Raw genomic sequence first — 13,952 nt, forward strand, 5'->3', positions numbered from 1 at the left:
CTTGATCTTTGTTGTTTTTTGAGATTACAAACACCATAAGAAATCGAAACCAGATTTTTTTTGTTATTATTTCTTCTTCACAGGGTTAACATTGATATTTATGATAGCACAATGTGATTGCGCAGACGTTTGCCGTTCGCTCTATCGCCCCCTTAAGGGCTGAAATTATAACTGCTACATTAATAGTATTGCGATGCATTCGTGTCCGTGTCCTTCTCAATCAAATCATTTTTCAGTGCCTTACTGCAGCTTCCCTGTTTGTAGTTACTCTAAATGATTGTGCTTTCTGTGAAATCTCTCCGCATTTTGACATTAGCTTCCATGATGCGATCAAAGAAACGGAAGGGAGGTGAAGTGCATTCTGGGAGCTGATGACATCATCTCCTCACAGTGGTCCGGTGGCCACCCCGTGTGTTTTAGCCAGGCCATGTCAAAGGCCGGTGTGAAGCCCTCAGACTCGAGGAAGGCCATTAAGACCCATTAGCAGCTGCCAGAGGTTTCTTATGAAGTGCTGCCAATGTGTCATTCCCTCCCTTTGTCAGGCACACTACGCCAAGGGTTTGTTTTCTTACATACGGGACCAAATGTGTGTCAGATCTTTTTTTTAGGGGATGTTGGGGGGTAGGTGGTGATTGTTTGCCTCCTGTGTCCGTCTGTTGGCCTCCATCCGACCCAATACTTATGAGTCATAATTGCACTTTGATCTAAATTAAGGCCAATATGTAGTTCTGGTAATGATGTTGGGTCATTGGTTGGAAGGACGTCGGGCTTTGGTGAACGAGCCAATCAGAGGCGGCCTCAGGGTGTTTGTTGTAGCCAATGCTGAAATGTAATCAATAACTGTTCTGACCTGTTGATCATGTGACGAGGAATACGCCAGTAATAACATCAATTTGTGTTAACAAAATCAAAAAATATTAACAATCGTTTTCTTTTATTGAAATAAAGTTAAAATATAAATATTAGGTGAAAAAAAGCTTAGTGTTCATGTTGCACTGAAATGGCGGAAGTCGAGGGCACTAAAATAAAAATAAATTAATGCTATATATAGAAATGTTTAATAACAAACTAATAAAATGTGAAAAGCACATAAAATTAATTTAAAAATAAAAGCTTATTCTAAATATTAATAAATACTATAAAAGTAAATAATAGGTCTTTGAACTTGGTCAGATATTGAGGCCTTTGGAATGATAAAATAATAAAGCCTATGGAAATTGTAAGGATTTTTAAAGAATAGTTTGTGATGTATTGCATTAATGTTTCTGACTGATGATATTTACATTTTATCATGCGTTCCCTATGATTTAAGCCTGTGACCTTGATCTTGAATTATTAAATGCAAATTCATACCATTTTAAAATATTACATTCCCACAGTCATGAAAACCCTGGAAAGAAGGGGGAATTTAACATTTAAATTTTTTCAGACCAGAAAAGTCAGATGCATAAATTGATTAATTAAAATGGGACATAATTCAATCCAAACAACTCCTTAATATTCATTTTCCTAATTGTTTCTTTCTTAAAATCTTTAACTAGCTATAAAATTATTCTGATTTTAAGGAAATGCTTCAAACTACACTCTTTTAACCCAAATATAGACAAACCCAACTGTTGGGTTAAAAAATGTAATTTAAAAATGTAACCCAATGGCTGGGTTCGTCCATATTTGTCCCAAATTTGGGTTAAAACCACCCTGCATTTTTTAAGAGCGTAGTATTTTCGTGGCATTGATTAACTCTTTATTAGCTTTACTGCCCGCTCTGAAAGTGTTCATGCTGACTGGTGTCACTGTGTACGTGTCGCTCAGGACTCCTGTGCCCCAGCGTCCCCCGGGACGGCCCGTACCTGAGCTCTTAAAGTGGCCAGTTAGAGCATCAAAAGAGAAGATTGCATGGTTAATGCCAGGGAAAGGTGTGAGATTTCTCGTCGGGTCATGGCGGGGGGGCTCTTTATAGACCCCACAGCCGTCTGATCCCAGCACAGAGACCCTGTGTATTGGCAGCTGTTAAACTATTGAGTGACGATACGTCCACACACACACACACACACACACACACACAAGCAGCAAATGGCAGAGGCGATGGCTAACACCTCCTGACTCCAGTCTGCCATACGGGATGATGGATCCAGGTTTAAAGACATGATAAAAGTCTGTTCTCGTCAACATTTCCTGTTCTTTTGAATTGAAACACTCTCGGAGAAAGTTGCAATCCTGGGATTTATCGTCATGATGAAACTCTTTCTCGTGCATCGGAAAGAGTTGAGAAAAGAGCAGTGTGTCGGTCTTGGCCATGACTTTGTCACTTCCTCCAGTTCGTCACTGTCACCCCGTCCTGGAAAAAGCGGCAGCCAAACTGGTTAGAGATCAGCTGCTGGAGTCCCAAAGCAAAGCCATCGGTCCCAGCGGGAGTCTCCGCGGGACACTCTTGATCCCTGTGGGGTCTACAGTAGGAAACCTCCTGGAACGTTTAGATACGACACGTACGTTTCCTCTACAGAGCAGCCATGTGTTTTCAGCTACACATTAATGATGTTTTAACCTGATCAAAGGGGATATGGATCATGTTATGATGCATTTCACAGATTCGGAGGGTTAGGGGAAAGTCCGTGAGGTAAAGTTTGACCTCAAGTCTGCATATGGGATTCTCGAAAGCTAGTCTCACGTGGCTTTCAAATGATGTAAAGGGTGGAGGAAAAAGAGCATGTAATGCAGAAATGACTCCTAGCACAATCTTTGAGAAACGCCATTCCTAGCTCAACGGTTCTTATCATAATGAACCCCATTTAATGTGTGTGATTTCAGAGCGTAGAAGCACTCGCAGGTGTTAAGAAGCTGGCGAGTCCACGTGTCACGCGCCTGAGGCTGGTGTCCGATTCAACGACTGACAGCAGAAGACATTAGCGCTTCACACACGACATCAGCCGGAGCTCCTGAGGAACACATGCATCTTCCTACACATGAAAACCAGTGATTTTAGGAAAAAACAGGCCTGAAGATCCATCCTAATCCTAAAAATTGATTTCATATGAATTAGCCACTATATTTTTGTATAACACAAAACATCGTTTTTTTTCAGCTAACTCTAGTTTTTGGGCCTCAAAGGATAGTTTCTTTTCTCGTCTGTGACTCATTAACTTTGGACATCAAAACTATATATGAACACCTTCACATTTCCTTCCACACACGTATCATCTTAAGTCTGTGGTTGTGAGCCCATGAGTGCGAACAGATCAAGTGAGTTTATATCAATGCGTTTGGCATTGCCTCTAAAGCTATACATTTTATTCCGGTGTGTTCTCTGCAAATCAAACCCGTGACCTTGGCTTTGCCGGCACTATCCTGACCTAAACGTTTGGGGCATTTCAAAATATCTTTTTAAAATGTACAGATCAAGTTTTCATAGCTTTTGTGTAAATTTGCGAATACACTCTCAAAAAGGTTTAAATGGGTTCGATATAGAACTTTAGAGTTCTTGACTCAATTTTAAAGAGCCTTTATTCCAAAAATGTTTGTATATGAGGAAAAATGTCTTCAATAATTGCATAATACTCTTATGTTTAATGGGCTATTTCATTTTCTTTTCTAGAGATAAAGTATGTTTGTGAGCTGCTTGATTCATAAAATGTAATTACAATTTAAAATAAATTAGAACTAAATTGATAAAAACTAATCCATAAAATGATCCTATGATGGAAGGTTCTAAATATGAAGCGCCTGACGGAACCTTTAAGATTCTATATCCTTTTCTTGTAATAGTGTAGAATCAACTCTTTAATCACAATTTTCTCAAAGTCAATGTATTCTTACTACACTGAGAAAAAGTGTTGTATTTACTTTGAAACAGTTTTCACAAAGAAGTTGCTAGTAAATTTCACAAATAATTACAAAGAAATGGCAAGTAACGTAGAACACTAGAAAGACTGAACTGTAAAACATCTTTGTACAACTTTTTTGTAAAATCATTTTTCCAGTGTAAGACACTGTAGATGTTAAACTGAATCCACTGTCCTGAAACATGTACCTGCATTTATCAAATGGCAAATGCAACTGATTTAGTTGTTTTACATTTAAATATAGCTGTTTATAGATAGTTGATCCATCTTTGAACATATTAATTTCGATCAACGATTATGTTGTGGTGACAGATGAGGTGTTTCCTCACAAGAACAAATGACTATAGTTTAATAGTTTAGACTGAAATGGATGTGGCTATTCACATTCAACCTGGAGTGTAATCTTGTAAACTCCCAAAAAAAAAGGGAAATATTTATGATAATCTGCCAAAAAATTACTTTGTACTTCGGAAGTCCAAGTAAATGTAAAGGGTGAAAGTGTGATTTTGACTTGGAAATGAAATTGTACTTTATTTGACTTCTATAATAGTTATTATAAGGCTATAAGAAGTCATTTTCACCCCGGTCCAACCATAATATCTAATCCAGTGTAAAAATTGCACTAAAACGACATGTTAATTGTCACGGGTGCTAATATAAGTGTGCTACTGGTGGATTAGGTCTAGGAGAACGATATGTCCCTCAGAAATGTGTGTATAACTTCAGCGGAGTGAGGAGAGCCACGCGTCATGTGTGAAGCATACTGACCCGCTTCAGGTGAAGGAAATGAAACCTGGGATCACACCTTCATGATGGAAAGATGCTGTTTTCTCCAGGTCTAGGCCTCTCCATGTTAATCTCCAGAGTGGCCGTGAGGTGTGAGGATTTTAGATGGCCTTTTTTTTACTTGGTATAGAGGAATCGGAGTACAAGTCCTTTTAGACTTCCTTATATTCTCAATCAATACATTCACGGCTATTGAGGGCTTTTAGCTCGTAAAAAAGCAACTCTGATTTAACTGCCCATTCAAGAGCAAACATTTTAATCTGCTTTATTATATCCACTAAAAATAACAGTTCAGACACACTTTAGGTTCATTTGCTGTTGATCAATAGGGAGAAATGCATTAAAGATGAGGACAGGACTGCACTTTGTGCTAGAGTACTGATAAAGTGTGTTATAACACATTTATTATACATTAATCACTCATTTATAAATGTTTTCATGAACAGAAAGAAACTGAGCATTATTATTATGTGACTTGATTTATATCGCATCTATAATATAATTATAATAATTCAGCCATACTGTTCTATTACATGGTTCAGTGAAGGTATGAGATGATAATGCCGTGGTAATTTGATATATATCACTGCACTAAATCATTACCATATTCACACACCATAAAATGTACATGGGTTTTCCAAGGTACTGCAAATAATATCATGCTATGGTCAATTTTACCCTGGTATATGTCCAGGAAACCATTGTAATATCATTGGACTTTTTGGATAAATATGTTCATCAATTGTAGCTGTTCAAAAAAAATGAAACTTTTCAATTTTTCAGATGAATAACGGCAAGAAAAGACAATTGTATCAACAATACAACAACATGCCGTCAAGTATAGCAATCGTTTTGGTTTTTTTTTATGTGTGGCAGTATTTGTTCTCAAAAGCTCAGCAAATGTAGGAAATGGTGGTGATTAGGAGTCTGTTTTGCTGGAGTTGTTTAGCATAAGAAAGAGTTGTGCTAACAGTGCTCTAAACCAGGGTGGAGAAACAGAACAAACTGTGGATTGTGTTTTCTGAGGGTTAAATCATCAGAACGGGTCAATTTCATCTTTCAATTCCTTTTTTAAAACATCCCAAAGGAATATGTACAGAATTGCAAATAAAACCTTTTTTTGAATTAATCCTAAAGTATGATATTTGGGTCCAGTTTGGATTGGAATCCACTATGAATCATATTTGGTCCTACTTAGAAAAAAACATCTGATAACTTTCCAAATGTCTTATTTGGTTTGCCCCAATGTTACAGTAATGGCAGCAGTACTTGAGCCACATGATCAGTGTCACAAATTTCCCTGGAAATTGTGCAGAATCTTTAATATTTCTAACTCATTTAATTAGTTTTCTTATTTAACAACTTCAATTTTTAAAAGAAAAATTAAATTGGAAAGAATCACAGGTTTTCCATAAAGTCTCTGTTGGGACCTTTGCCTGCATAATGTTTAAGCCATTACTTTCTCCAATTTCCCCATCACTTCCTCTATCTATTATTGATATAAAAATATCAATTAAGCCCTTTTTTCTATTGACTTAACCAAAGAAACACACAGGAAAAAAACATTGATCAAATCTAAACGTAAAAAAACACATCTGCGTTACGATCAAATCTAAACGTAAATTTAGATCAAATTTACGTTCCTCCATTTGTGACCAGAGTCAGTCAAGCACTCATTTCAGTCCATAGTCACAGATGCATAACAATGACTGGCGTTCATACAAGTAAACTCTCTCTATTCATGTTACATGAAAACTGCAGATCAGTGGTGCTAACAGGCTGTGAACTACTAAAGTAGCATCAATTCTTCTGGGACTGTTCCCTATCTATCTGTCCCTCTCTATGTATCTCTGCCTGTGTCTCTGCATGAATAGAAAGCCTGTGTCCTTCAGAGAGCATTTCTTCCTAATGAGATTAACCATCAAGGAACGATCATGTCTAGACACCCTGAATACGCAACACCCTCCCTCCCACCAAACACACACACACACACATACACAAGCTCCTTCTCAGGTAAAGCTCACCTGTAGATTTACCCCAGGGTTTGCTCTCTGCCATAACTCTATAATGGCTTTATGTCACGATTATATCTGCACCTTCACTGAGGCAATCAGTGACATGATTCGGTCAAAATAATATAGTTTATGTTCCATGATTCATTTGGAACATTGGTTCACTCAAACAGTTTGTTTTTGTAGCATTAAACATTAAACATACACTTTTTTGTTTTCAAATAACTTTTCCATATTGGCATCTATGGTTTCATGACCATAAGCTTTAATATTCATAGAACCTTTCCATTGCACAAAAGTTCTTAAAACGTTCTTCACACTAAGAAAAACAGTTTTTTAAAGAACTGTTCTTTTGGGAATCCAAAATGGTTCTTCTATGGCATCACTTCAAAATACTTTAATACTTTAAAATCAATCTACTAAAAAAAAGGCTGAAATCAGTACCAAAAAGGATTTTAAAGCATGATGCCAAGGCATAAATTTTGAAGTTCCACAGTTCTCAAAAAACAATTTTTTAGAGAACCGCTTTACTTTGTATTTTAATTGATGATATATTTGTTATTCATCTGGAACATTTTAATCTCCACAGAACCATATAGCCACTCCAAGAACTGCAAATAATGGTTATCAATGAGAAAAGTGTTTCTTGGTGCTTCAAAGAAGCTTTACTTTTAAAACTGTATGTCAATATTTGTCTCAAAACTGCCATTGACAAAAGACCATAATCCAAACCCAAAGTTTAGGAAGGTTAAGTTGGTTTTGTTTTTTCTTCATGGTTTAAGACGCAGCAGATGTGTTGTGAAAGCATGGCCATCAAAATGATTGGGCTTAGAACATATGAAGAGCAAAGAAAGTTCTGAAGAACTCAAGTGACAACAATTGCATTTTAAATTATTTACCACAGTTGTAAAAATCAGGACCTGGTGTCTGTAGGTGTCTGATATGTGTGTGTGAATTAGCAAACACGAGTGCCGAGTGTGTCAGATTATGTTTGCGTGAGGGGGTCAATGCTGTCAATTAGAAAGTGAAGTCTTTGCTCTTCCTCACATTAGCTGGATTAATGAAGCGAGTTTTGTGCTTGATTTGCCATCCTGTATTCTTTGGGCCTGTACGTATTTGTTTAAAAGTCCTTTAGCAGTTCATAAAGACATGTTTCCTCTGCTTGTCCCCTTCCTGTTGGGACTCTATCAAGGCTCTGCTAACTCTCTTTGATTCTGCACATCAACCAATAGGATCATGACATTGACTCATCACCGTGTCACTTCAAAGGCAGGGAATGGGGGTTCAAGCCCCGCCCACATCCAGAACCCACTTAAAAGTGTGGGACGCCTCCTCTGCATCTGTGGCAGAAGGAACAGACAGACACAACGCACTGAAGACCTTCATCCTTGGACTTAACGAACATTGGATTTAACTCAAGCCCTTTAAGTTCTTATGGAAAACTTGTGTTTTAACTGAAACCTCTAAGTATTGCTCATTTATCTCCTTTTCTTCTGGATCTTTTGGAAGCCTAAATAATGCAGGCTATCAGAGGTGAGTGTTTGTCTTAAGCTCAATTCACCTACAGTGCTCTCACTCTTACTCTATCTTCATTGTTAATTCGCTTTTGGACTTGGTGATTGCATTTTCACTGGGAAACTTTTTCCGTGGGATGCCATTGACAAAACATCTCAAATATTTCGTCTTTTCTCAGACCTCAAGCACAATTTCAGCCTCCCTCCTCCGCCTTCCATGGCTGGAGCCGGTGATTCCTACCACCAAGGCAACATCCGAATGACTATAGAGGATCCGGATCTGTGGAGATCCTTCCATGAGATCGGCACTGAGATGATCATCACCAAACCTGGCAGGTACGTCCAAGTTCCTCAATTAATACAAAACTCTTCAATTAAAACCAAGTTACTCCATTAAAACGTAATCTGCCGACTCATGTTTTGGATCAACTGACCTCAATGTTTGTGTGAGACCTTAATTCTTAGAATAGACATTAAGATAAACTGTACTTTTGTATGCTTATATTACAGGAGGATGTTTCCACACTGCAAGATCAGCTTGTCTGGATTGGTGCCGTATGCAAAGTACATCTTACTGGTGGACATGGTGCCTGAAGACGGTCTCAGATATAAGGTTAGAACCTCAAACTCATCTAGTATTTCTCTAATTAAGTTGATAGATCACATACTGACTTTCATTGTAGTGATTGCCAATTTTAAGGTCTTATCCATTTGAATGGACCCTGTCTAGACTGTTACTCCAATTGAAATGAAGAGCTGTTGAATTGGGAGTCAATCGTGAACGGCTGGAGCGTTGAGGGGACGTTGTTACATGTGTCTCCCCAGAACGTTCCCACCACTGATTGCGCTCCTCAACTTCAAAGAGCCCCAACTCTTCCTGTTTTTACAGAACCCAATGGGGGGTTTTACCTCAACACACACTCTCGTTCACACATACTCTCGCACCCCAGCACCCCCGGCGCCTTATGTCATGGCCAATGTAGAAGCTGTAGTTGCTATTCTGTGGTCAATGATTCAATGAAATGCATCTTTTTCCGTAGTGGAACAAGGACAAGTGGGAAGTCGCAGGGAAGGCTGAGCCTCAGCCGCCCTATAGGACTTACCTACACCCGGATTCGCCAGCGCCCGGCAGCCACTGGATGAAACAGTCCGTGTCTTTCCTCAAACTCAAGCTTACCAACAATGCCCTGGACCAGCATGGACATGTGAGTGTCCCACTCTGAATCTTACATTTGTTCAACAGTTATTTGACTTTGATTTAAACCCATGTCTCTTCTTTTGAATCAGATTATCCTTCACTCCATGCACCGCTATCACCCGCGTTTCCATATCGTCCAGGCCGATGATTTGTACAGTGTACGCTGGAGCGTCTTCCAGACCTTTACCTTCCCCGAGACCACCTTTACTGCGGTCACAGCGTACCAGAACACAAAGGTAAGACTATTGAATACATACATAAAATATTAAATATACTTAAACATAAAAGTTTAATAATCAGCAGACGAAAACGCATTGATTTGGCCGCTATTCTGAATATTGAGGAGAACATGTCCCCCTCATTGTCAAGCATCTACAGTAGTCAACATTTTCATCAAAGTTGGCCTAAGACAAGAACGGGTATTGTTCAGAATTCATGTATAACTTTGATGAAAGGTTTTGATACACTTCAAATGTTGACTATATGTTTTTATGCACATATTTTGAGGTTGAATAATTGCATTTTTTAATTGGAGTTAATCAGAACTGAGATTGATGGTTCCATTATTTCTCTCACAGATTACAAAGCTGAAAATTGACCACAATCCATTTGCCAAAGGATTCAGAGATGAGGGTACAAATTCTAAAAGGTAATATCATCTTGAGGCTATGTTTATTTTCATCACAGGTTGCTCTTATAATAGATTTTTCTATTCCAACAACTTTCTAAAATGCAGAAAACAATTCATCATAAAATATTACCTCATGAATTATAGCTGATAAGAGACTTGAATAACCATACCAAAACGAGTAACCATACCAAAAGTAAAGTAAAATACAACAAATTAATATTTTTAAAATGTTCAGTAAATTAGTTTAAATTGTTAGCCATTTTACTTCATTGAACTTTCCTTTCACAGACGAGCAAATAGAAGTCTGGCTGATCCTGAGAGAGTTGCAAAGAAAATGTCAAAAGACTCTGAACATGGAAGCCCACGAGGTAATTGTCTTCACCTTTAAATTTATGTCTCTCTTTATTGTTCAGATCTGGGTTAACGAGTATGAAAGTTTTCAGTACGAATTCTCAAGTAGTTGTTGTATTTGTAATTGATTCAAGTCTCTTTGATATTTATCTCCTCAGATATCCAACAGTCCTCATGTGAAGCTCTGGATGATGAACACGTGTCCCGTAAGGAGTCGGAGGTGAAGGCCGAGCGGTACTCCCCATGGGGAGGTGCGTGCGACCGGGACAACAGCCACGCTCTCCGCGCAGAGTCCCCGCTGGGCTCGGACCCGCGAGACATGTACAGCTCTGAACAGCTCGTACCTGGACAGAGCACGTATCAGCCGTACAGGTACCCAGCACTGACCTCAAACAAGACCTTAATCTGCCTTGTCAAGTCGAGTCACCTTCATTTAAATAGCACTTTTAACAATATAGATTGTTTCAAAGCAGCTTTACAGTGATAATAGGAAATTAATGTATTTAATGTAACAAATTAATGTAATTAATGTAACAGAGATTGTTTTGGCTTCACAGCAGCTCTTGAAAAAAGTTATTGAAACGGAAGTGAATCAATCAAAAACTTACTTTAGCTGGACAAAGATCATTAGTTATTAACTTAGGAGCCACTTACACGACACCGCTTTAACTGAAAACAGAAAACTTTTAATGTGCTATTGCCATTCATTTGCACGACAACAGTGTTTGGTGGTTCAAGAACGCAAACTTTGAAACAGGTTCCAAGGTGAAAGATCTAACTTTAATAACTACGTGTAAACTTCAAAAACGTGAATCTGTGAAAACGCTGATGTTTGCAACGTCACATGCATATTCCGTGTTTAGTCTATAGATAAGCGCGTTTGAATATGTATGTGCGCAGGCTAGGCGTAGTCTTTCTTTACAAAAGGTGCAGGACCTTGGAATCTATTTCAAGGTTTGCGTTCTCGAGCCGCCAAACACTGTTTTGTGCAAATGAGCGGAGCGCATTGAGGGTTTTCTGTTAGAAAGGTGTCATGTAAGCAGCCCCTAAGTTAATAACTAATGATCTTTGCAACAGAAGTGAATCGATCAAAACTAACTTTAGCAGGACAGTAACTTTATTCTAGATCTATATTGTTAAAAGCGCTATATAAATGAAGGTGACCTGACTTAAAACCCACCAGCCCCCAATGTTTCTGCCTTGTCAATGTCTCAGTGCTAAAATTGGGTCTTTTCCACAGATTTCATGAGTACGGCAAGTCCCCCTCGCCGTCCTCCTCCAGTGCCGGCAGTGCCAGTGGATGTGGGAGCACCGGCCGCTCCAGCCTCGAGTCCCGCGTGCCGGATGTTGCCACCGTGCCCGATCACGAATCCTCCAGCAAACCCTCCGCCCCGGAGTTCGGTCCCCCGCCCCCCTGCCCCCCACACCCCTCCGCGGGACACCAGGACTACACAGGGGTCCTGAACATGGCCATAGCCCAGACCAAGCCTGGTATACTGGGCCACCATCCTCTCTACACCCCCTACAGCGCAGAACAGTCTCTGGGACAGTGGAGCGGGGCAGCGTCCGCTCAATACCCCCCTCCACCACCCCCCCATCATCACCTACCAAGCGAATACAGCACCCAGGCCGTACATCATGGGTACCACCATGGAAATGTAGGGGACTGGAGCCAATACCCATTGTTCTCTTACTCGTGCTGGTGAACAAGAGACGGGCGAGATGCTTTCTAAAGTCTGCACAATGAGGTCTGGTTCTTCATGCCCTGACCCAAAAGATGGCGCACGTCGACCGGTACCTGTGAGTACCAGATAAACTCTAGAACAGTGAGTGAATGTAGTGAGGAAGTGGCACTAAACTGAAATGTTGTTTGTGAGTTAACTTGAATGCAAAAGTTCAAATAGAAAATAAAGAACCTGCTTCAGTTTAATTGAAGAAAAGTCTGTGTGCTGATCTGAGGGTCTTTGTATTCTTTCCATTGTGTGAAAAGACGGTGTGCTTGTCGATTGTGCCAAAGGATGTGCCATTAAATTGTGCCAAAGGATGTGCATTTCTTAAGACTTTTGATTCATTTTGACTTGAAACCTCAAATGCCTGCGAATTGAGGACCTAGAAAGGACTTTTTGGCTTTGGTTTTCTTGGCTTTGTTGTTAAGATGTCTATTTATGCTGTGTTTGCTTTTGCTGCTACTTAATATTATTTTTGTTAAAAAGAGAAATGTAGTGTAAAAATGCTATTTGGAAATTACAATATTGTATGTCTGAAATACAGAATGGTCAGTAAATATCTTCAGTAAAGATGTTGTGGTTGTGGTCTTTTTCTTTTTCAAAAAAAGAAATAAGCAGCTAATAAGCTCATATATTGATATGTTCATCAGGTCATAAAGAAGTTGAGTTGAAGGGGACGTGAAGTAGACAAACATCTGCTGTGAGAGTTAATGAGAGCACTTTGAAGGTCTGTGCGAGATCCTAATCGCAATTTGGCATAATCTCAGTAGTTCATTGGTTCATGATTGGAAAGTACAGATATATTCAAATATAAGCCAAACCAAGTATCTAAGTAGCATCATTAATTTGAGAAGATCTTTTTAACTTTATAGAAATATATTTGCACACAATCTTGCCAAATCACAAAAAAAAAAACTAAACTATCAGTTCAACAAATAGTATTTCATTTCAATATTTTCTGTAACAAATAATGCACAAGAATCTCTTTTAGTTTTTAATTTTCATCTCCACATTTGCTTTTTGATGGTTCATTTCTGTCAAGTTTTTATCTCGCTCTCAGTGTAGCTTTGCATATTTTTGTTTTTCTTTCACTTTCCCCGCCTTTTGTTGGCTCTAATTGGAACCCCACCTATCTCTGTCTGTCTACACACACATTATTTGATGTTGCATCCTTGGGACACTTAAGGTAATACCTTACATAACAAAGCATGTCATAGGCCCCTCTGTGCCCATGAAAGAGTCTTAAAAGGCGTGAAAATGGGGGGGATGTCAGAGCTGTATTCAGCACTCAATGCAGACGGGCGCTGATGGCTGCCGTCACGGATGTCAGGCGCTAATGACCGTCGTAAAGGGGGGAGGAGGTGGATCTGTGTGTTTGGATGTCCTGGGTGGGAGAATTAGCCGAGCTCAATTCATTACAGAGCTCTTTAGCATCTTTTAGACAAGCTTCGCAGTTATCTGGCACTCACACAGACTACAGACAAGCATTACCATGTTTGAATTTAATAAGCTACTTTTGTGGAAACAAACCTCAAACTTGAACAATATCTGAAATAAATGATTTTAACTCCATATACTGCTGACAATAGTAATTAGAATATGCTTTTGTCTATGTTCTATTTATACTCATGAGAAAGACACTTTTTAAGGGCTGAAGCTCAATAAAAATATGCGTCAGGAACGAGGTAAACACTGGTGCATTTTACTTACATTAAACATGCATACAAGGGCCACAGTTGGGTCTAAATCTAATAATAAAATGCTGCAAGAAGAGAGAGAGAGAAAAGTATTGAAGAATTTGAAAAAATATTATAAAGTAAAATACATGTGATGGACAGGAACCTTTTTCCTGGTTGGCTCTAAGAAAACCTTCACATAGTTCAGTATTCTGTTT

At 39.0% G+C, this 13,952-nt stretch overlaps 1 protein-coding gene across 1 annotated transcript; it reads left to right on the forward strand.

The window, feature by feature from the left end:
- The first annotated feature begins 8,043 nt into the window (after positions 1-8,043).
- tbx16 (T-box transcription factor 16) lies at positions 8,044-12,168 on the forward strand. Its single transcript, XM_077223705.1, has 9 exons — positions 8,044-8,170; positions 8,331-8,487; positions 8,662-8,764; positions 9,192-9,356; positions 9,439-9,585; positions 9,928-9,998; positions 10,269-10,348; positions 10,490-10,703; positions 11,572-12,168. Exons 1-9 carry the CDS (start codon positions 8,155-8,157, stop codon positions 12,035-12,037), a joined length of 1,419 nt encoding a protein of 472 aa, XP_077079820.1. The 5' UTR covers positions 8,044-8,154; the 3' UTR covers positions 12,038-12,168.
- Positions 12,169-13,952: the final 1,784 nt, after the last annotated feature.

The sequence above is a fragment of the Siphateles boraxobius genome, unplaced genomic scaffold (genome assembly GCF_051911475.1).
Source record: "Siphateles boraxobius isolate OS27281-9 unplaced genomic scaffold, OSU_SipBor_1 9, whole genome shotgun sequence".
Lineage (NCBI taxonomy): Eukaryota > Metazoa > Chordata > Actinopteri > Cypriniformes > Leuciscidae > Siphateles > Siphateles boraxobius.